At 40.4% G+C, this 24,424-nt stretch overlaps 1 protein-coding gene across 4 annotated transcripts in view; it reads left to right on the forward strand.

Moving 5' to 3' along the window:
- The window catches only part of WDR7 (WD repeat domain 7), a 352,665-nt gene that overhangs the window by 11,849 nt on the left and 316,392 nt on the right, over positions 1–24,424 (forward strand). For all 4 annotated transcript variants that reach the window (XM_052660291.1, XM_052660292.1, XM_052660293.1 and 1 more), the window contains exons 2-6: positions 10,616–10,787; positions 14,668–14,774; positions 16,520–16,598; positions 20,750–20,924; positions 23,582–23,658. In XM_052660291.1, coding sequence (XP_052516251.1) covers positions 10,629–10,787; positions 14,668–14,774; positions 16,520–16,598; positions 20,750–20,924; positions 23,582–23,658 — 597 coding nt within the window. In that variant the 5' untranslated portion in view covers positions 10,616–10,628. The remainder of the gene's footprint in view (positions 1–10,615; positions 10,788–14,667; positions 14,775–16,519; positions 16,599–20,749; positions 20,925–23,581; positions 23,659–24,424) is intronic.

Here is a 24,424-nt window from a genome sequence, read left to right on the forward strand (position 1 = left end):
AGTTTATAGGAAAAGCAGGAGACAGATGAATGCATGATAAGTGACATCATAAGTACAGTTAGATCCGAAATGTGGAACATTCTTCAAGCAGTTGGTTTTGTTTTTTAAAGTTAGAATGAAGCATGAAAGTCAGTATGAAAAATGAAGTGACACTTGTTCTAGAATTAAAGAGCAAGGAGGCATCACAATCAAGTGCAGTGTGTCAAACTTGAGTAGCTTATTTGCTAATATTAGTAAATATTTATTTAGTGATCTTTATACTATTTTTGAACTTTCTGTATATTTAACATTTTTTTAATAAAAAATTGGGGAGAATCACAAGGGGGAAAGTAGATTACATGTTAAGCCTTTTATTAAAAGAACAGTCAAATTTGAAAATATTCCTTTGGGAGTTCCCTGGTGGCTTCGTCATTAGGATTCTAGGCTTTCATTGCCATGGCCTGGGTTCAATCCCTGATGAGGAACTGAGATCCTACAAACCGTTGAGTGAAAGGAAAAGAAAAAAAACAAACCCTCCAAATCTAGTGAAAAAGAGGGATGAAAGATTTTTCCCCTTTGTCTTGAGTTTTTCTTGGGGTTTGTTAGGCCTTTACAGAGCTAAGCAGGAGAAAGCTGAAGAAATAGGAAGAAGATAACTGGAGAATACACTGTACTGGAAACCCAAGAGAGGAGAGTCAAGGATTAGCAAGTGATCAGCTGTGTCAAGCGAGTAGCTATAGCAGACCAAATATCATGTAAGGGCTGAGTAAGACGGTTAGGAAAGTAGGAATCCACAGTCTAAGGATGTCCAAGCATCCAGTTTCCAAACTTCTCTCCTGGGACCTTGCTTCTCTCTGCAGTTCTGGAGAGTTATTCCCTGGAGGAAGAACATATCAAAACTGTTGACCTCTGTGTAGCGGGAGATCTTAAGTGTCCTTAGATTAAGTCTATTTGAAGATACAATCTATACTACATGAGGCAGTGGGTAGTAAGGAAATGGAAACTTGTGTTAAAGGCCAGGGGGTTTCAAAGTGTTGTCATTACAATGAGAGAAAGAGAAAATAGGAGAAAGAATGAATGTGAGAGGGAGGGAGAGAGAGATTACCAGATTTACATGCAGGGGCTGGTAACAAGTGAAGGTATTTTGGACAGAAGTGAGATAGAACATGTTTGAAGGACAAAGGCTAATTTAATTGAAAGACAGATAAAATGGTAGTCAGTGAGAGGGCAATTAAGGGAGTGAAGTGGAGTGAAGTTGCTCAGTCGTGTCCAACTCTTGGTGACCCCATGGTCCGTAAGCTACCAGGCTCCTCCGTCCATGGGGTTTTTCCAGGCAAGAATACTGGAGCGGGTTGCCATTTCCTTCTCCAAATTAAGAGAGTAAGATCCTTCAAAGAGTCCGGGAAGAATTTAAATCTAATTTAAATTTTCTTCTAATTTAATTTTTTGCTGATTTAGATTTAAATTTCTTCTAAATCTAAAAAGACGAGATATTTCTTCCTCAGAAATAGCTTGCTTGGCACACAGTGAAAGCTTAATAATAAATGCTAGTTATTGTGATTATCCGTTTGTTCCTTCAATAAATATGTATTCATTCAACAAGTAAATATATATCATTCAACAAATACATACTCCTCTGCCCATGGAACTGTCCAGGCAAGATGGAGTGGGGAGCCATTCCCTTCTCCAGGGCATCTTCCTGACCCAGGGATCGAACCTGGGTCTCCCACTGCAGGCAGATACTTTACTATCTGAGCCACCAGGGAAGCCCCAGTTGGGCAGTAGTGCTGGTGGTTTAGTCGCTAAATCCTGTCTGACTCTTGTGATCTGATGGACCGTTGTCTGCCAGACTCCTCTGTCCATGGAGTTTTCCAGGCAAAAATACTAGAGTGGTTTGCCATTTCCTTCTGTAGGGGTTGTCCTGAACCTGGGTCTCCTACACTGCTGGCAGATTCTTTACCAACTGAGCCACCAGGGAGTCACTAGTAAAAGTCTGTAACTATTCTGGGTGCTGGTAAACCACCTCATATCCTAGTGGAACGCAATTTGCTTGATAGTGATTGAATAACAAAGATGGTGGACTTAAGTGAATGATCTGGTTTTACTCTAGAAGGGCGCAGCTTTTAGTGGAATGGGTGCCTTTATAAACAAATAATTACACACAGTGGTGAGTGGTCTGCACCAGTGTATAGGAAATATTGTGAAAACATGATTGCAGGAGTCGTGAGCCATGGGTTTTGGGATAGGTCCCTCACAACAGAGAAGAACTAGTCCTGGAATGGGTTATAGGCTAAAGTCAAATGTTTATTATAGTTAAATGTTTTTGAAAACTCACGTTTGTGTGTGTATGTGCATCTTAAAGAACTTGGTGAATCAAGGCCGTATGTTTTATTTTATTTATTTATTCTTTTGGCTCTACCACATGGCTTGTGGTGGAGAAGGAAATGGCAACCCACTCCAGTATTTTTGCCTGAAAAATTCCATGGACAGAGGAGCCTGGCAGGCTACAGTCTGTGGGGTCGCAAGAGTCGGACACGACCGAGTGACTGAGCACACACACGGCACACAGCTTGTGGGACCCTGGTTCCCGGACCAGGGCTCGAGCCTGTGTCCCAACCACTGGACTACCAGGGAAGTCTGTGGGCCGTTTATTCATTTATTAACCTGTCTTTTGGAATACAGTGAAATACCCAAAGGTAGGGTTTATCTTGAGAATTAGGATTCCCACTCAGTCCAGCCTCTTATTTCTCTTCCTTTTTAGAGGTATAGTTATCATTACTATTTTTTTTTTAAATTGGTACCATTACAGAATTTTTGTAAATATTTGTGTATATGTATATATGTATAGATGTGTGTGTGTATATACATATATATAGCTCCCCTTTTAGAACCCAAAACAGGAGTGTCTTTTATATACTGTACTGCACCTTTTCCTCTTACTATATATTTTGGAGATTATTTCTTTTATCATGCAGCAGTGTTCCATTGTAAGACTCTAATAATTTGTTTAATCCCTGACTGATGGACACTAAAGTTCTTTCTATGAACCCATTAACAATTAGAGGAATTTTCAAATATGTAAAAATATTAATAGTAAGAACAATATGGTGAGAACTCTTGTACTAAAAATAGCTTCAACACTTATTTTTATGGTTGAAGTTTCCTAGTGAGCCGATTCTGGGGAAAGGAAGCAGGTTTGGTCAGAGGGAGGAGTTGAGCTGTAATGAGTCCCAGCAGAATATCAGGTGACCCTGGAAGGTAAAAAGAAGATGGAATGACCCCTCCAAACTATCCTGATGTGAGGGGGACTGGCCTTTACAGTTTATCTCCAAATTGAGCTTCCCTGACAGTTCAGCTGGTAAAGAATCTGGCTGCAATGCAGGAGACCCCGGGTCCATTCTTGGTTGGGAAGATCTGCTGGAGAAGGGATAGGCTACCCACTCCAGTATTCCTGGGTTTCCCTGGTGGCTTAGTCAGTAAAGAATCTGCTTGCGGTGGGGGAGACCTGGGTTCGATCCCTGGGTTGGGAAGATCCCTTGGAGAAGGGAAAAGCTACCCACTCCAGTATTCTGGCCTGGAGAATTCCATGGACTGCAAAGAGTTGGACATGACTGACTGACTTTCACTTTCACTGTCCACATTGATCCGTCATTGGATGTGGGTTGCAGGCAAGGTGTCTCCCTTTGGCTGGGGGCAGCCATTAGCCAACTGACTAATGCCAAGACAACCTCGTGGTCTTAGCAGCTGGGATAAGAAGTCCTTTGGTCCTCGAGGTAGATCTGGATGCATTTCACCCACCACACTGATGATCATATTTCATCTCCATCCTTTCCAATACCTCTTACCCTCTCTTCCTCTCCGCATGTCAGAGCCCAGACATCAGAACATTTTATCCATAAATACTACAGTTCTGCTTACCTTTAAGTAATGTGTTTTTGTAAAGTCTAGATTCACCAGATTGACTGGAGAATGAAGTTTTCTGATAAATGAAATTTCATGATAAATGAAGACACTGTAGAATACAGGAGGGCATTTATTTCCTTAGGAATCAGGTCTGTGTGCGCCTCTGAGCTCTGAGATCAGTTTGTCGTGTGATTTTGAGAGAGTTAGTGATGGACCTAAATGAGTCTAGCACCAGGCGTTACATTTAGACAAAACCTTGTAGTCTTCTTTCCCTTTTATGGCAGATTTTAATAAAAATGCAAAACAGTTTAATTTTCTTTCCTATCAACTTTGAATTTGGAAAATGTAAGCACCTCAGCTATTCTGTACCTATTTATTTATGTTTAAATTAAAAAAACTAATAATTTTTACTTATTTATGGCATTCAGGGTCTTAGTTCCCTGACCAGGGATTGAACCTGTGCCCCCCTTGCTGTGGAAGCCTGGAGTCTACCAGGGAAGTCGCTGCCTATTAAGGGAAGAGAGGTCCACCAAGGGGATTGCAGCTTGCAGAACCTGAGAATAAAACCTCTTCAAGTGAAATTTCAAGGTGTGGTCTGTGTCCCCTGGCAACTGTTTGAAAGGAGGATATTATTGTCCATCTTTTACAGATGGGGACGCTGAGACCAGCCTAGAGTGGTAACTTCTTCAAGACTACGTAGAAGAGTCAGGATTTGAATATAGTTTTTCTGAGCGTAAGTTCATTGTTGTTTCAACTGTTATTTTGTTGCTGTTGTTGACTGCAGTACAGTTTTATTTCTATTTAGAACTGAGAAATAGGTGCAATCAGGTGAAACAGAAAAATATATGAAATTTAGGTAGGCAGAAGCGATGACTTGGTTTTTATCTCTCAGACCCCTGCTCTTTATGATTTGATTTTTTTTTTTTGACTTAAAGATGATTCAAAATTCATTGTATAAATACTCTTGATGGGAAAGCTAATCCTCAGAAGTGAGATGCTGTGATCAAAGACTGCATGGTTAGTGGCAAGATGAGGGATAGAATCTAGGACTCTCATTATTTCACTCTAAAGCCTTTTCAGTAAAAAGATTATGTTTAATAGCCAGTGTCTAAATATGATTTTAAGTTAGATTTGATACAACTTTTCCTGGTGTCTCAGTTTGATACTCAGTCCCCTTCAGGCAGCAGATGAAGTTGCCAACGAAGAGAGCAGTGGAATGATGATGGCTGGAAAACCATCATCCAGCTTTGCATTGACATTGCCGTTTAATCAAAAAATTCAGACTTAGATTCCTGTGTCTTGCCAAACTGAATAGTTAGCTCCTGCCTTGTTTGTCTGCTTTTTCTTCTGATCAGTCCCTCGGGACTAGGTTTACTTGGTACGGATTCCGTGGTTGTCTCAGCCAGTCCTTCTCAGAGGTGTTTGCCTGTTCTGTCCTCATAAGCCACACTGACCTTCAGTTCACATTATTTCGTTAAGTACTTGTGGTGGCTATTCTACTTTCACTTTTATTTTATTGGATTTTTAAGATGCTGGGAAAAAAATGTTTTGAGAGATTTACATTTTTTCTGGACTGAGATATATATTTCTTTGTATTAAGAATGTTCACATCATTTGGTCATATAATGAACTAAACATTTCTCATCCTGTTCTTTCTTCCTTTTGATGTATCTAAGTCATATACTCACCTGACATATAGAGCCAAATAGATCCAGAAAACTTTGTTATACAAAAAGAAAATTGAAGAGAGGAAAAAAAATGTGTTGAAAGCCCACATGTCTGTGGCGTAATGACTGAGGATTATGTTGAATTTTAGGTAATTCACTGAACATCAATTGGTTTGGTTACAGCTGACAAGTACCATGGAAGACACAAGCTGTTTATCTTAGTTTTGAGTAAATGAATTAGTCTCTAAAAACAGGTCCAGGTTATTAAATAAATACCAGTGATTGAATTATAGAACATATTTACTTATAATGATTTTTTTTCTTAGTAGATGTTCAAGAAATTTCTGCTGCCTAATTATTACACTGTAACCAGATTTATAGTTTTTGAAGTATTCTTTCATATGCTAATTCTAAATGCATTGAAATACATTTAGGTCAAAACAAGTTCTGAAAGTAATGTATCTTTTCTCTGATTCAAAAATTCATGTTAGAATCTTGTAGTCTTCAGTTGTCATGAATGAATGTGTTTGTTGTATTTGCTAAAGGAAATTATATAAACTTTTAAGGAAAATTAATTTTATCTCTGATCTGAGAATAATTTGTTTCAATGGAGAACATGTTAATATACCTAGTAAAGTCAGAATACATGTAGTTTTACAAGAATAAAAATGTGTTCATACATTATTAGGTACGTGTCCAGTTTTGTATTTATGGCATCTAATTGTATGTACCTCACATTATTTCTTCCTTCTTGCTGGTGAGTAGATACGTTTGCATTTTTAAGGAGAGAATAAGTTTATGTTTTCCAGCAGAAAAGTGTTATTCTCTTAGAAAAGTCATAGAATGAATTAAGAATCTTGCAGGAAAGAGCCACAAAATTATTTGATTTCCTCTTTTTTAAGAAGATTAATTTTGTTTGGGAATGTGGGGTCTTAATTCCTCGACCAGGGATTGAACCTGTGCTCCCTGCATTGGAGGCACGGAGTCTTAACCACTGGACCCCCAGGGAAGTCCCTTGTACCAGTCATATTTAATCAACATTAGCAGAGTCGGTGCTCCCCAAATTGATATATGAATTTGATGCAGCACCAGTCATAATCTCAGCAAGCTTTTCTGCAGAAATTTACAATCTAATTTTGAAATATGTAGAGAAATTAAGAGGACCTAGGCTATCTAAAGGAATCTTGACTATAAGAGCTAACACATTTTAGAGCTGGAAGGAAGTATCACTGTGTTTTGTGGGGGTATAAATTTCTTGAATTCTCTTAGAAGTTAGGCAGGACTAACTTTTATAGATTGGGCTTGTATAAAAATTAAATATATAGACATTTTGCCGTGTCGCACCCCAAGCCAGCTAAGGCACATTCATCCTTCACATGTTGGCTGACTAGTGATGAATTTTCATTACCTTCTGCCAGTGTGTGGAGGGGCCTGGCCCCCAGTCTCAGGGTGACGGTGGTTATTTGTCTCCCTATTCTCTCTCACCCCTAACAAAGTCCCCCTCCCCTTGCTTGTAGAGACCTTAAGCTTTTTCCTCACAGTAATTTCTTGTCATTCTTCTTGCCTCTTCCTTTATGCCATGGGTTTTATTCTCACACACTCTGAAGATGCAGTGTATTTGAGTGTGCAGTGAGAGAGATCATATGTTTATGTGTAACTCAGAAAACCATGGCCTTATACGAGTAGGAAGTTTGTTTTTCCTAGCTAACTGAAAGTCTAGTCTAGAGTTAAAGGAGTTTTTGTAGAGGATGAGCTCCCCTATTTAAAAAATATCCTTGAGCTCTCCTGACACATAGCATCTTAGCAAGGCTGTCTCCTTGTCTGAGGAGAGACGGCAGAGCCAATACCCAAATGTAACTTGACGGTTTTCTCTGCCTCCAACTTTTGAATGTTCTCAAAACGCATTTCCCTACAGTCTGCCTCCAGCTCTGATTTAATACCTTCTTTATCTAGGAGGCTTTTCTATCAAGTCTGTTCTGAGACTCAGGAACACAAATCTATTTCTCCACTTGAGGCCTATAAATAAGACTTTCTGTCCCCCCACCCCCCCTCTAGACAAGATCTGGACTCTTATTCTCCTGTTTCTTTTAATACCATCTTCGAGTCTGACACCAGGGTCCTCTGATTGATTATTATTTGTGTGGAAATTATTTCTGTTTCTTCTGTATGTTGCTGGGACCACCCTAATCCCAGCAGTAAGACAGATTAGTATCAGTTAGTGATTGTGACCTCTCACTACAGCTTTATTTCAGGTATTCTTTTATGACTTTTCAACTTTTAAATATTTCACCCAGTAGACACTTGCTGTTTAGATCCAGGATTGTGTATAATTTAAGGTCCTTTGGCAGGGTATATATATCTGGGGGTCAGGACAGGTTAGTTTCTTCAGTCTCACTCATGTCCTTGGAAATACAACAGTGAATTTTGAATTCCAGTTCCCCCTCTCCCCCAGGTTGATTGGACAGGTCTTGCCTGATTCCTTGGATGAACAGTTATTGTAGCAGATAAGATGATGTACTAGGATTTTCTGGAAAGGATACAGTGATACCTTTGCCATGTTACGAGCAGTTGTTTTCTCTTATTTTAAGGGCTGTGAAATGCACTCTTCTTCCAGGTTTCTTTGAGCTCCTCGTCACTTGAACACCAGAACGTTCCTTCCTGTTGCACCAGAACAGATACAGCTCCCTGTCACACACATATTCCTTAGTCCTGAATCTGTGTATTTGCTTTCTCTTCAAGCTAGGTAGATGCATTGAATAGGAGTCCTCACCTATCGAGAGAAGTCGTGTTCTTTCTTTCTTTTTCACTTTTTGGCCACATCACATGGCATGTGGGATCTTTGTTCCCCAGCTGCGGACTGAACCTCTGTCCCCTGGAGTGTAAGTGTGAAGTCCTGACGATGGGCTGCCAAGCAAGTCCCCGGTGTTCTTTCTTGATCTTACCATGTTGTGTTACTTGCTGTGAGCTTATTTATTTGAGAGAAATCTTTGGTGATACATCTTAAAAATGAATGTTGTCACCATGGAGAAGTGAACTCCTTCCAGATTCTCTTTTTGAGAAAGTCACTAGTGGATATGTTATTCAGCCAGTAGCGTGCTGTACCCAATTTTTTAAAACTGGCTCAGTTCCTTGTTTCATTTACTAATGCTAAATAGGAATATGGAAATAATTGTTAATGTCATGGTAGTCTATGAACTGCTGGTACATAAAGGATTTTATAAATAAGAAAGGAAGTTGGGATTTTTCCCTCAAATGCGTACCTTTTACTTGTAGCAAACAGATGAAGTTTGGCGAGAAACAAATTGATGAAAGCCATTTTGTTGTTGAGTCGCTAAGTTGTGTCCGACTCTTTGTGACTTCATGGACTGCAGCACGTCAGGCTTCCTTGTCCTTAACGGTCTCCCAGAGTTTGCTCAAACTCATGTTCACTGAGTTGGTGATGCCATCCAACCATCTCATCCTTTGCCGTCCCCTTCTCTTCCTGCCTTCAATCTTTCCCAGCATCAGGGTCTTTTCTAATGAGTTGGCTCTTCACATCAGGGGGCCAAAGTATTGGAGTTTCAGCTTCAGCATCAGTCCTTCTAATGGATATTCAGGATTGATTTCCGTTAGGATTGAGTGGTTTGATTTCCTTGTAGTCCAAGGGCCTCTCGAGAGTCTTCTCCGGCACTATAGCATAAAACCCATTAATCAGAACAAGAAATAAAAGATGCAGTGTATATAGATTGCATTTGGTAAATGTCATTCATAATTTTTTACTTGCCTCATTTTCTTTCCAGGGAGTGGATTTTTGTTTTAGTTTTTATTAGTTTAAAGAGTGTAAGTAGTGGATTAAAGAAAAGACTTTTGCTAAAAGCAACCAGCAATGAGACCATAGATATTAAACTAGTTTCTTTCATAGAAAATGGCTATTCCTTGAAGTGTTTCTGAAAAGTTCCTAGGACAGTCTTAGATTCTACAGTGTCTAGATTATACACATATCTTTTGTTGCCACTTAAAAATCAAGTCAATCATGGGATTCCTCGATGGTCCAGTGGTTGTCAGTTCCCCACGCAGGCTTGATCCCTGGTCTGGGAAGGTTCCATATGCAGCGGGTCAGCTAAGCCTGTGTGACACAGCTGATCAACCTGTGCTGTGGAGCCCCCCAGCTGCACATAGAGAAAGTGAAAGGCGCTCAGTCGTGTCCAACCCTTTGTGACCCCATGGACTATACAGTCCATGGAATTCTCCAGGCCAGAATACTGGAGTGGACAGCCTTTCCCTTCTCCAGGGGATCTTCCCACCTCAGGGATTGAACCCGGGTCTCCTGCATTGCAGGCAGATTCTTTACCAGCTGAGCTAAAGAAGCTCCAACGAGAGAAAACTCGCACGCAATGAAAGACCCAGTGCCTCCAAAAACAATGAATAAATAAATGGAAAAGAACCAAACCAATCATCGCCTGGTTCTTGGGGACATTAGGTCAGCCCAGCTGGCAGGGCTCTCCTGAGGGTCTGTGAGGCACTGTTATCCCCACCGGAAAAGCAGTGAGGAAGGCAGTCAGATGGCTGATGACGGAGGCCCAGGCTCCCTGGCTGGCCAGCAGAGCAGCCCCTGGACCCCGGTTCTGTCAGCCCAGACCAACTGTGAGCTCCGACAGGCCAATCTGAGAGGAGGAATCTGAGAGCTACTGGTTTACAGGAAGCACCGTGACAAGGCAACCTGTGCGAGTGGATTAGAATACATTTCAACTAATAGCATGAAGCTTCCCTGGTGGCTCGACAGTGAAGAATCTGCCTGTAAGAGACCGGGGTTTGATCTCTGGGTCAGGAAGATCCCCTGGAGAAGGGAATGGCAACCCACTCCAGTACTCTTGCCTGGAGAATCCCATGGACAGAGCAGCTGGGCAGGCTACAGTCCGTGGGGTCACAAAGAGTCGGATACGACTGAAGTGACTTAGCATGCATGCATGATGTTTAGGGGAATTTTTGGCACTAAGGAAGTTCAAGTGGGCTTCAAAGTAAACGTGTGTGATGTGTTCTAGAGGGAAATACTGTTGCGTTTAACGTTGCTCTCGCCACATCCCCAGGTTTGCCGGCAGGATGGCAGGAAACAGCCTCGTGCTGCCCATCGTCCTGTGGGGCCGCAGAGCCCCGACACACTGCATCTCAGCCGTGCTGCTGACGGATGACGGGGCCACGGTCGCGACCGGCTGCCACGATGGGCAGATATGCCTCTGGGACCTCTCCGTGGACTTGGACGTGAGTGTTTGAAATGCCGATCGCACTTCTTGCATGCAAAAAGCTACTTAACAAAAAATAACACAGTTTCCAAATAATTTTACCTCTGTATTTTCTATGAGATACATTTTGTGTTCAGAATGATTATCAGCATTACTCATCAGAGCTGACTTCTGCTGGTTTTAGGCTTGATTTCCAATTATAATAGCTATCCTACCTGGCTTACTATGATATTTAAGATATTTTCAGAAAATTTCTAACCATATTGAAGGAGGTTTCCAAAAAGATACTAAAAAACAATTTTGAGCCTTCTGAGATCAGCGTCTTGAAGAGAGAAAAACTTTGTAAAAATGTATAAAATGTACAAGTTTTTGCCTTTATTTTAAAAATCAGTGTGTGTTTTTTTTTTGCCATTCTTTACTGCTGTGTGCTCTGCTCCTGGGCACTGTCTGTGGACAGATGCTCTTTTTCCATGTTGTAACCTCTAATCTCTGACAACTTCCCCAGGAATTTTTCTGTAAGGAGGAACAGAGAAGATGGAGTGATAGTTGTCATGGAATGTAGAGGCAAAAAAGTTGCTTTTTTAAGTAAAAAACTTTTTAACAGCTTTATTGAGATAAAGTTTGCATCATCCCTTCAGAGTGATGATGCACCCTTCAGAGTGTACAATTTAATGATTTTTTACTCTGTTCACAGAGTTGTGCAGCTCTTACCACAGTCAGTTTTAGAACATGTTCATCATCTCAACCGGCTAGGTAGTTCAGTGGTTAAGAATCTGTGCTTCCACTGCAGGGGGCTCGGAGTCAATCCCCGGTCACGGAACTGAGATACCACATACTATGTGGTGTGGCAAAAAATAAAAAATAAAATGTCAGAGAGAGATTGCAGAAGTAGTATTTCATGTGTACGTAGAGAGATGGAGATAAGAGTAAAGGAGGGAACCTGTTAATGAAGGTATTGTCTCCTGTATACAAAGTGTTATTGCTTCCACTACCTGTAGAGCTATAATTTTGGAGAATAAAACTATAAATGCAGGGAATTTTATAATACATGGCAATAATGAAAGAAGTGAAACATTATGGTAAAGGCTCAGCGTTGCAGGCAAACGAAGTTGGCTTGAATCTTGGCTACTCTAGTGTCTAGCTGTGTGACTTCGGGCAATTTACTTACCTGTCTCAGGCCTTCGTCTCATCATGTTTAAAATAGGGTCAACCACACAAGGTTTCGGTAAGGATTCTGTGAGGGAAGTTATATTAAGCGGTTATCACAGTGCTTGTACATGGTAAGGATTTATTTAATGAATAATTATAGCATCTCAGGTAATAGAAAGGAAAAAACAAAAAACTTAACTAAAAGAAAAAAGAAAGGTGTGTGGAATGATGTCTGACTATAGAACTAGTGGCCTCAAGGTCCCAGACTGGGGCCTTAGTGTTGGTGTTTAGTCTTAAGAACTGTCTCATCACGTCTTCTAATTCTAAACATCACTCCTTGTCGCTGATAACTTGATAACTGTCACTTTTGAACTGTGGTCTTTGAGGATGGATTGTTTTTTGATCAGTTGAACAGATTATCTTATATATCTCTGTACTAGTTGTATGTGAAATGTTTCTTAGTTAATAAATGTGACAAATTTTTATGGAATATGGTGAGATAAAAATAGAAATGCCACATTTTTACTTTTCCTCTAATTACCTTGGTGCTCATTGTGTGAAGCCTCCAAGTTTGCTTCTTCTCAAAACTGCTTTGGCCATTTGGTGTCTTCTATGGTTCTACACAAATTTCATCAAGGTTTTTTCTATTTCTGTGAAAAATACCATTGGAATTTTGATAGGATTGCATTGACTCTGCAGATTGCTTTGAGTAGTATGGACCTTTTAACAACATTAATTCTTCCAACCCAAGAATGTGGGGTATCTTTCCACTTATTTATTTTTCCATTTCTTTCATTAGTGTCTTATATAATTTTTGGAATTCAGGTGTTTCACCTCCTTGGTTAAATTTCTTTCTTTTTTTTTAAAATTTATTTCTAAGTAACTTATTCTTTTTGATGCCATGGTAAGTAGGATTGCATAATTTCTCTGTCTGATAACTTGCTGTTATAGAAACAACAGAGTTTTGGATGTTTATTTTGTATCCTTCAACTTTACTTAATTTCTTCATTAGTTTTAACAGTCTTCTGGTTGAGGCTTTAGGATTTTCTACATATAATATCATGTCATCTGCAGAGAAAACATTACTTCTTCCTTTTTACTTGGTTGCTTTATTTATTATTTGTTGCCCAGTTGCTCTGGCTGCTGCTGCTGCTAAGTCGCTTCAGTCGTGTCTGACTCTGTGCGACCCCATAGACGGCAGCCCACCAGGCTCCCCTGTCCCTGGGATTCTCCAGGCAAGAACACTGGAGTGGGCTGCCATTTCCTTCTCCAATGCATGAAAGTGAAAAGTGAAAGTGAAGTCGCTCAGTCGTGTCCGACTCATCGCGACCCCATGGACTGCAGCCCGCCAGGCTCCTCAATCCATGGGATTTTCCAGGCAAGAGTACTGGAGTGGGGTGCCATTGCCTTCTCCGAACTACTCTGGCCAAGACCTCCTATATTATGTTGAATTGAAATGCCAAGAGTAATCATCCTTGTCTTGTTCTTGATCTTAGGGAAAGGCTTTTAGTGTTTTCTACATGGGCTTGTTCCATACGGCCTTTATTATGTTGGGGTACATTCCTTCTACACCCAATTTGTTGAGAGTTTTTAATCAGGAAAGGAAATTGAATTTTGTCAAATGCTCTTATTGCCGCATGAGATGATTATGTGCTTTTTCTCATTCGGTTATTTTTGTTCATCTTTCTAGGTTTTGGTGAGAGTACAGTCAGTTCTAGTTACTCTATTATGACTGAAAATGGAATTTTCTAGCAAGGCCATGTACATTGAAAATGAAACTACCCGTTGGTAAATTCGATTTTCTAGGGAAAAATTAAAGAATTGACCAAAAGCATTTTTTTTTCCAGTGGAGGAATATGGAATGTCTCTTTGGAAATGGGGTTGGTTATATGAGAAAACATTCTAGGCGTGTTCTAACCATAGACAACGATGGTATTTTTCTTTCAATTATAATTATGCAAAATACGACTAAGGTGATTTTGATTCCAAAACTGATAGCATGAAAGGTATTAATCATTCTGTTTTCCTAAGCTGGGTATTGACTATGTGGTTAGATGTTTTTTCTATCTGGTACATATGTTATAAATATTGTATATGTATAAAATGTTAAGAAATATATCCTGAAATTACTTAAAGCCCTGACATCACCTAAAATAATAGCATGCTGTTTGGTACAAAGTAGATGAATTTGGAGGCTGATTGCCAGACTATTTTAGAATAGTGGGTATTAAGCCATCCTTTCAAAGGCTCTATGGCAGTAAATCATTAGTCTGTGCAGGTCGTTATTAGCTCCTGATAGTTACCGTTGATACCAGCTTTTGGTAGGGTACCTGTTCTCTATTTTTTGTGTTTGGGATGTCAGTCTAGAGGCTCTAAATGTTCTTTCAGATCATGGAAAGTATTATTTTTAAAAATAAGTGAGGGGAAATTATTTTATATGCTAATTCAGTCTTAACCTGATTTCTCTGTGCAGTAGAGCTCTGTGCTAAACACTGCCCGCTTTAAACCTTGGCAGTAAACCTCTCTGTATACTGGGCAAGTAATGTCACCTCTTGGTGTTCCACCTTCGACTTCAGAACCATTGGTTGGGGTGATGGTGAGCACTGAATTGATGGGAGTCACTGTTTTGCTGCTGTTGGATTTTGGTGTCCTGAGCAGTTCTTCTCAAATCGGTATCTGTACATTTATACTGAATATTTAACAAGATTCCTAAGAACGACTACTTTAGAAAACATATTGTGTATTTCTAGGTCAATCCTCGAGCACTGTTGTTTGGTCACACAGCATCAATCACCTGTTTGTCTAAAGCTTGTGCGTCTAGTGACAAACAGTATATTGTGAGCGCATCTGAGAGTGGGTAAGTATTTTCTTATTCGCTTTTCTCCTCTTAAGTCTTTAATGCAAATAATACCAGTGTATTAATAAGTAGGGAATTTTATTTTATTTTTTGGGTATCTTTTAAATAAATGTCTCAGTTGTCTCAACATAAAGCTATTTGAAATACGGTTTTCAAAATGAATTTTATCTTTATTAATGATTTTTATAGTACTTTTATTATAATTTATGGTTATGTCTCTGCCCTGCTTTTGAGAAACTCAGAATACCGTAAAAGTTAAAGTATGGTCGTTAATCCCCATGGCATTTTTACTGAGTTGGCAGACAACTTTGAGAGTTTTAAGAAACCTCAGTGATGCTAGGTTAGCATAAATTTGGAAGATGAAGCCATACAAAAGTTTGATCAGTTATATCGATGTATGCCAATACACTAACGTAGCTATATCCATTCCTAAGTCTCAGAGCTTGCTTTTGGAAAGGTATGTCATTGGACAGCAGGTGAAGGGCCTAGAATGGGGGGAATAAAAACTTTGGGGATGTTTAGAAAATTGTGTGTTTATGAAATACGTTACTGAAGAGAGTTGTGGAACGGGAAGAGAGTTTTTTAAGAAATTGTCCCTTCAACTCTCTATAATTTATGAATTTGAAAAGAACCTTGTGTAACGGAGAAGCAGTATCAGGTAAATTCATATTAGAATGCATATTCTAAACAGATAAGTGAGTTTCCTTTGAAAAATTTATACCACATGGGATATAGGAAAGTGAAAGTTGCTCAGTTGTGTCCGACTCTTTGCAACCCCATGGACTGTCCATGGAATTCTCCAGGCCAGAATACTGGAGTATTCTTCACCTTTTCCAGGGGATCTTCCCAACCCAGGGATCGAACCTAGGTCTCCTGCATTGCAGGTGGATTCTTTACCAACTGAGCTGTCAGGGAAGCCCTACGGCATCTTAAGGAATACCCTAATAATAAGCATCAGGATCACTGCATTTTATTAATGTTCGCCTCTGAGAAATAAATCTTCAGTTTATTTCTTTGAAGGACAAGGCATATTGACATTTCTAATTTTGAATGCTGTCTCTTTAGTTTGAGATAAAGCTTTTTTCTTTTGGTCAGTCAGTTCAGTTGCTCAGTCGTGTCTGACTCTTTGGGACCCCATGAACTACAGTAAAACTTCTGCAGCAAATGTGGAATCAAAACTGGAATATTGTTTTTAATTTGCAAAGATTTGGAAATCAGTTGACCTTAAGTTTTGTGTTTTGCAGTGCTAAATTTTCTAGCTATGTTGATAATCAATGGAAAATTGGAATGGTTTAAATTAAACATTTAGTTCTAGTTTTTGTCACCTGCCCTTTTATCTATCACTTAGGCCTGTGCTCTGCTGCATTATTATCCTCACTCTGAGCTTGAGGGTGAGAGAGCAGCCACTCTGGCACAGAGGTAGAGGAGGGGAGTTTGGGAGGGCCTCCTACCAGTTCTGGCCAGAACCGCTCCTAAGACTCCACCAACTGACAGGGAACCAGGAAGTGTAGTCCTCCCTTGCGTCCAGAAAGAACGTGGATCAGGGCAAGGGTGGATAGGCTGGAGGGGAATTTAAGGCGGTGGCTGGGAGGGTCAGAAGTTTTGGTGAACAGCGATAATGACTATATGCTGCTTTTTCTGAAATACGTACGTTTTAATGGAAGCTTAATTTTAAACTACCGTGACAAAGTTGAACCGTGCTTTTAAAACTCAGATTTAAAGTCAGCGATTATTTTGTTTTATAGGGAGATGTGCCTCTGGGACGTGAATGATGGCAGATGTATTGAATTTACAAAATTAGCTTGCACACATACTGGCATACAGGTTGGTATTGATTTCTGCAACCGGCCAACTCAGCACCCATGGTCAGTTTAAAACGTGTTTTTTTTTAAACACTGAGTCTCTATTTTTATGTGAAAAATGGGTGGGAATGGGTAATGGGACAGGAAGACTAGAATTGCAGCAGTTGAAATCTTCAGAAGACAGTGTAGTGGGGGAGGAAGACCAAGGAGCGGAGACGAGTGTTGAAAGGTGTCAGCCAGCCATCGTCACTGCTGTGTCTGCTCTTGCTAGGTGTCTTGGTTACCCAACTGGGAGCCCCTTTATTGGTTGGGTAAGCATTCTACATCCTAAATAATGGAATTCACTCTTGCTAAAGCCTTTATGATTCCATTCATGACTGACACAATCCATTAAAAAAATGTTTTCTTTTTCCTTTTTTTGGCTGCTCTGGGTCTTTTCTTGTCGTGGTGCACGGGCTCAGTGGTTGAGGCCTACAGGCTTAGTTGCTCCGAGACATGGGGGATCTTAGTTCCCTGGCCAGGGATTGAACCTCTGATCCCTGCTTTGGAAGGCAGATTCTTAGCCACTGGAGCATCAGAGAAGTCTGACACAATCCACTTTTTGGATGATACCCTTTTCCTTGCTTGTGCAGTTGGCCTTGGGTCTGTAAAAGACATGACCTTTTCACATACCTAACTTAACTCAGGAATTTACAGGAATTTATAGCCTCTCGCCTACATTCCTGGTGAAATTGAAGTCACTCAGTTGTGTCTGACTCTTTGTGACCCCATGGACTGTAGCTTACCACGCTCCTCTGTCCATGGGATTTTCTAGACAAGAGTACTGGAGTGGGGTGTCATTTCCTTCTCCAGAGGATCTTCCCAACCCAGGGATTGAACCTGGGTCTCCCACATTGTAGGCAGACGCTTTACTGTCTGAGCCACCAAGGAAGTAACATATTCCTGATATTTCCCCCTATTCTTCCATAATTGTCAAATTCTTTGTGCTTCAGATTACTCATCATTTACTGCATTGAGTGTTGGGAAAATTGCATTGTATATAGAAAATGTGATTTATAGTCTTAATGGGGAAGGAGAGGGAGAGGAGGGAACTCAGGTTTATAGCAGATATCTAGGCCTTTCTTGTGTGGTGTCTCATTTAGCCCCACCCATATTCTTACGCATCAGATAGGAGTATATCCTTTTACATGCAAGGAGGCTGATAGTCAGAGTGATTAAATAACTTGCCCCAGTCTCACAGTGAGTCATTCCCATCACTAGGATCTCAGAACAGCTTTACGTGACTCTGGGGACTCTGTTCTTTCAGTTACATCATACTGCTTCCCTTAAAACAAACAAAATAATTTGTTGAGAAAGAAAACCTTCTGTACTAGCACAAATTAGAAAAGCAATGGAAAATGTTTAGAGATGGTTAGTGTGATATAGGTCTTTAGTGACTGTTTCTTGCCCTGGCAGAGCCTTTTAAAAATTGCTTTTTCAATGCTATTAGGGCATATGCTATTTTTTTTTCTTTTTAAAAATTTTTTATTAAGACTGATTGATTTACATTGTTGTGTTAGTTTCAGGTGTCCAGCTTTTTTTCTTTTAATTGCTTGTTATCGTTATTGTTTTTCTGTTCATGTTTAGCTCTGTGATCCATTTTGGATTTTTTCTTTTTTGGCCCCACTTTATGGCTTGTGCCATCCCATGGACAGAGAAGCCGGGTGGGCTACAGTCCATGGGGTCGCGAAGAGTCAGACACGACTGGGCGGCTTCACTTTCACTTTCATGGCTTGTGGAATCTTAGTTCCCTGACCAGGGATTGAACCTGGGCCCTTGGCAGTGAGAGCATGCGGTCCTAACCACTGGACCGCCAGGGAATTCCTAGGACATACGCTTTTTATTTAAAGGGCCTATATTCTTTTTTTTCTTTAACCATATGAAGAGTCATTAAGTTTATAAAGAGAAAAAGGATAGTATATCATTTAGATGCGTTGACTTTATAGATAATTTAATTGAAAAATTACACATCAATGTCATTCAGACTCATTGGATATAAATATATTGACTGCTATAAAATTTTATGATTGAAAAACTTTTGGCTTACAGTTTAAGAAAAATTAATCAGTGTATCTTCAGTGCCTCCTCTTCACCAGATCTGGTATTTAGGCCTTCTGTATTCCGACTGGCAGTCATCCCTAAGGAGAAGATGCTTTTTGGCAGATTTACTAGTGTGTGGCCATTGTTTCCTTTGTGATACTCACCTTCTCAGGTCCAGAAGCAGGTTGTTCTTTTACATATGTAGAAATGGTGAACCTTGATCACACTGGCACTTACTGAAATCACAAGGAAGTGCCAAGTTATTAAAAAGCTTTTGGGGGCATCCATCTTTAATAATTGGAGAACCTTTTTCTCCATTAAAGTAACCTTTTTTTTTTGCCCATCTCAAAGTGTCTTGGAGTTAAATTAGTGTTTGGAAGATGGTTCAGTTCAGTTCAGTTCAGTCGCTCAAGTCGTGTCCTACGCTTTGAGACCCCATGAATTGCAGCACACCAGGCCTCCCTGTCCATCACCAACACCCGGAGTTCACCCAAACTCATGTCCATCTAGTCGTTGATGCTATCCAGCCATCTCATCCTCTGTCGTCCCCTTCTCCTCCTGCCCCTAATCCCTCCCAGCATTAGAGTCTTTTCCAATGAGTCAACTCTTCGCATGAGGTGGCCAAAGTATTGGAGTTTCAGCTTCAGCATCAGTCCTTCCAAAGAATACCCAGGACTGATCTCCTTTAGGATGGACTGGTGGGATCTCCTTGTAGTCCAAGGGACTCTCAAGAGTCTTCTCCAACACCACAGTTCAAAAGCATCTATTCTTGGCGCTCAGCTTTCTTCACAGTCCAACTTTCACATCCATACATGACTAGAAAAACCATAGCCTTGACTAGATGGACCTTTGTTGGCAAAGTAATATCTCTGCTTTTCAATATGCTACCTAGGTTGGTCATAACTTTCCTTCCAAGGAGTAAGCATCTTTTAATTTCATGGCTGCAATCACCATCTGCAGTGATGTTGGGGTCCAAAAAAATAAAGTCTGGCACTGTTTCCACTGTTTCCCCATCTATTTGGCTTGAAGTGATGGGACCAGATGCCATGATCTTCATTTTCTGAATGTTGAGCTTTAAGCCAACTTTTTCACTGTCCTCTTTCACTTTCATCAAGAGGCTGTTTAGTTCCTCTTCACTTTCTGCCATAAGGGTGGTGTCATCTGCATATGTGAGGTTATTGATATTTCTCCCAGCAATCTTGATTACAGCTTGTGCTTCTTCCAGCCCAGTGTTTCTCATGATGTACTCTGCATAGAAGTTAAATAAGCAGGGTGACAATATACAGCCTTGACGTACTCCTTTTCCTGTTTGGAACCAGTCTGTTGATCCATGTCCTGTTGCTTCCTGACCTGCATACAGGTTTCTCAAGAGGCAGGTCAGGTGGTCTGGTATTCCCATCCCTTGAAGAATTTTCCACAGTGTATTGGGATCCACAATAAAGCAGAAATAGGTGTTTTTCTGGAACTTTCTTCCTTTTTCCATGATCCAGCAGATATTGGCAATTTGATCTCTGGTTCCTCTGCCTTTTCTAAATCCAGCTTGAACATCCGCAAGTTCATGGTTCACATATTGCTGAAGCCTGGCTTGGAGAATTTTAAGCATTGCTTTACTAGCGTGTGAGATGAGTACAATTGTGCGGTAGTTTGAGCATTCTTTGGCATTGCCTGTCTTTGGGATCGGAATGAACACTGACCTTTTCCAGTCCTGTGGCCACTGCTGAGTTTTCCAAATTTGCTGGCATATTGAGTGCAGCACTTTCACACCATCATCTTTCAGGATTTGAAAGAGCTCAACTGGAATTCCATCACCTCCACTAGCTTTGTTTGTAGTGATGCTTTCTAAGGCCCACTTGACTTCACATTCCAGGATATCTGGCTCTAGCTGAGTGATCACACCATTGTGATTATCTTGGTCGTGAAGTATCCATAGACACATGTAATATGTACCATATAGTATGCATGTGGTATATGTATCGTAGTATGTACTATATATCTGGAGATATTGCTGGAGAAATTGAGCATCCTACTAAGCTTGGTGAATGTATGTGAATCAAGTATCTTAAGTAAACATTTAAAAAATTTTTTTCCTTCCAGTTCTATCAGTTCTCTGTTGGAAGTCAGAGAGAAGGAAGGCTTCTGTGCCACGGTCATTATCCTGAAATCCTTGTGGTGGATGCCACCAGCCTTGAAGTGTTGTACTCCTTAGTCTCAAAGATCTCTCCAGACTGGATCAGCTCCATGAGTATTATTCGATCCCACCGAACACAAGGTCAGTGTGCCCTTTAGGAATTTCTGCACTATGATGAGCTTACTAAAGGATTCTATAGTGTATCAAATATTAATATACTTGCTTATATTGTATTCTTCAATTTAAGAAATAGCGACTCTCATGATTTGTGGTCTGTCTCTACTTTCATAAAGGAGTCTTTGATTGACCTAAGATTTAACGTGTTAGATTGTCTCCATTCCAAGGAATAAATCACTAGTTTTTGGCAGTCTTAGAGCATGTCAGAAGGAACCATAGTTTGTGTATCTCTTGGGCCTGGTTTGGTTACTTGCTATGAAGAGGCGTAGGAAGTATTTCCATTTTATGTGAAGGGAACAAAAAGGGAGGGGATTATACACAATTCAATTGAATGACTGTTCCTGGTCTTAAGTGCCGGATGTGTAGTTAACATTCAACATATATGAGTGTGTTTTCTCCATTTCTGTTGAAACTGGCAAAAGTAATTGTTGGGGAAGAGGATAGTAATACTGAACATTGAATGTGTATTCGTATGTGCCTTTGGTGTACTCCTGTAAGCCCTCCTGATGACTGCGTGGTCACGTGCTCTGCTGTAAAGGCTGGTCTGTAACTACTGTCACCATCGACGTGAGACTTCATGTACAGAGTGCTCCCAGCATTGGCACATGCTTAGCATTTCCATACAGTAACCGCTTCTCACGGTGCTTGGTGTCACAGCTACTGCCGTCATAGGATGTGTGGATGAGGAGGCGGGTGAAGTTTAGCGTGATGGAGTCTCCGCTTACGGTCACAGAACAAGCCTGTGGCTTCCTGGCGCCCAGACGGACCCCGGAGCGGTTGCTTTTACCACTGGGTTACGTTGTGTCCATTGGTGAACTGCCTTCCCTGGGAGTTTTCCGTAGCTTTTTATTCAACAGCCATGCCACAAATATTTATTGAGTGCCTACTCTTTTCTAGGTGCAGAGGATTGAACTACTGGCAGGACTGGAATTCTAGGAAGGGAGGATGATATATAAACAATGGCAGTTCGGTGTAACATGTGAAAAGACAGAAAAATAGTACAGAGGCTAGAATTAGCAAAGGCAGTGAAGGGGCTTTGAGGGCAGCTAGGAAGGCTGCCCAGATTCAATGAAGTCTCATCTAAGCTTTCAGAGGTGAAGAGGAGTTTGTCAGACATGGGGTTGTGATGTTTCTGGCAGAAGTAGTTTGTACACAGGTACATAAAGCCTTGAGGGCTTCCCAGGTGGCGCTAGCGGTAAACACCCCTCTGCCAGTGCAGGAGACATAAGAGTTGTGGGTCTGATCCCTGGGTCGGGAAGATCCCCAGGAGGAGGAAACGGCAGCCCACCCTGGTATTCTTGCCTGGAGAATCCCATAGACAGCGGAGCCTAGTGGGCTATAGTCCACAGGGTCGCATGGAGTTGGACATGAATGAAGCAACTTAGCACGTGCACACATAAAGCCTTATGTAGGAATGCGTGGGAAATAGCCATCTGTGAAATATACATGCTTGTATTATGGTCTGAACAGGGTAGAATGCAACTTTAATGGAAAATGTTGTGCTGTACATACAATTCTAAATGTTGTCCATTTATAACGTCGCTACCATACATATTTTCAGTCTACTTTGCCATATTCTAGTGTGTGGAGATTTGAGGATTTTGAATTTATTGGTATATTGCACTTTTGCTGTAATTGACATTTATGAGCAGTTCTAGCTTCTTTATACAGTGATCATAGAATTGTAATCAATGCATTTCAGCACTTAAACTTGCCTAGGGAACCAGGCAGTACAAATAAAGTTTTTATTGAAAGATAGTAAGCAATTCTTTTCAATAACAGTGATGACTAATCTGTACTGATGGGCTGAGGGCTATACCTGTGGTGTCTTAATTCTCATTAACACCTTATTAAAGTAAGTGCTATCATTATGTTATTCATTTATATTTGCTTACAGATAAGCAAATTGAATTTAAGGTAGGTTAGTTCAGTTATCCACAGTTCAGTGGTTAATCAGTGAAGAAAATGTGATTTTTAACACATCCCTCCATTGCTCTGGAGCCTGCCTTAGACTGCTTTCTAAGGCCCCGCCTCTCAGAGTTCATGAATATCACTGTGGTGCTGTGACTTTTCCGTCACCCGAAGCTGATGGATTTAGATTTTACATCATGTCTTTCTCTTGATCATGGTCTATGGAGAGTGCAGTGTGCAATAACTTGTCTAGAAGGCAGGTGAGGTGGGTGGGAAGGAGGAAAGGTGTGCCCTGAAGACACAATATGAATGTGCTTCCCCAGGATAAATAAAAGTGAACGTTGAGGAATAAAAGTTGTTTTTTAATTTTTAAAATTTGTTCTTAAAAAGTTTTTTAAGGTTAATTGTTGACATGGTAATCAAGAATATTTGAAATTATTAAAGCCTACAAGTTAGAAATAAGAAATCACGCAGCTTAAAACAGGTTTTCTTTGAATTCCGTGTTTGATCATCTTATTAACCTGTGTCTCAAAATCTGGTTTCTGTTATTTCCTAAAACCTAGAATTAGGTTTTCATGCTGATTGTAAAACATGCTGTTATTTAGTTTCATTAAAGCAAACCATGGTCCACGTCACCGTTGTGGCCATGTCCCCATGTAGAAAGCAATTGTACTACGCTTGTAACCGGCTGCTTCTTCCTTCTCGGTTAGAGGACACCGTGGTGGCACTCTCAGTGACGGGCATCTTGAAGGTGTGGATTGTCACCTCGGAAATAAGTGACCTGCAGGTGAGACAAAGGAGGCCGGAAGTGAGTTCTCTGTTCTTGTTCTTGAGGAGTTTTACATGGTAATCATGATAGGCTGGAGGAAAGAAAAAGCTTTCCTTTTCCATACTTATTGACATAGTGCAGAAGATTCCCCTAGAATGCTATCTCTGTACATGAATTATTGTTTTCCCTTTTGATGGTAGACATCTGCTTTATCAAGGATACAAAACAGAGAAACATATCGTACAGAATATGGAGTAGAGAAGCATAGAAGAGGATTTTCCTCAGCTGCTTCTGTTTAAATTGAAAAGGTAGCTTGCTTGAGGCGGGCAGAAAAAAGCAAACCACTGCTAAAAGGGTATAAAGCCAGTTTTAGTCCTCTGAGTTCCTTAGACTTGAATTCCTTCTTACTTTTTATCAGTAAGAAAGGCAGATCAAGTATCTGGCAAGAGATACTAATCTCGTCTGTTAGGGAATTTTCAGACATTGAATCTGGGAGAAACTGGAGGAAATGATGTTTTCTTTTTTTTTTTTTTTAACCTACAAGCTTATGTCAAAAACTGACAGAAATTAAGATTAACTAACATTTTTAGCATCTGTCATTGCCAGTGATGACATTCTGACTCTCATTAGTCTGTTAATCTTGAGTAGCTTTGTAGCAAATACGCTGTGCCCACGTGACGTTAGAGTACATTTTGGCTGCCTTTTACTACCTTAGTCCTCAACATGAGGGGCTAAATTGATGAGCACATCAAGTGATGTCTTTATTTTGTTTTGTTTTCTTTAT

The sequence above is a fragment of the Budorcas taxicolor genome, chromosome 22 (assembly GCF_023091745.1).
Source record: "Budorcas taxicolor isolate Tak-1 chromosome 22, Takin1.1, whole genome shotgun sequence".
Lineage (NCBI taxonomy): Eukaryota > Metazoa > Chordata > Mammalia > Artiodactyla > Bovidae > Budorcas > Budorcas taxicolor.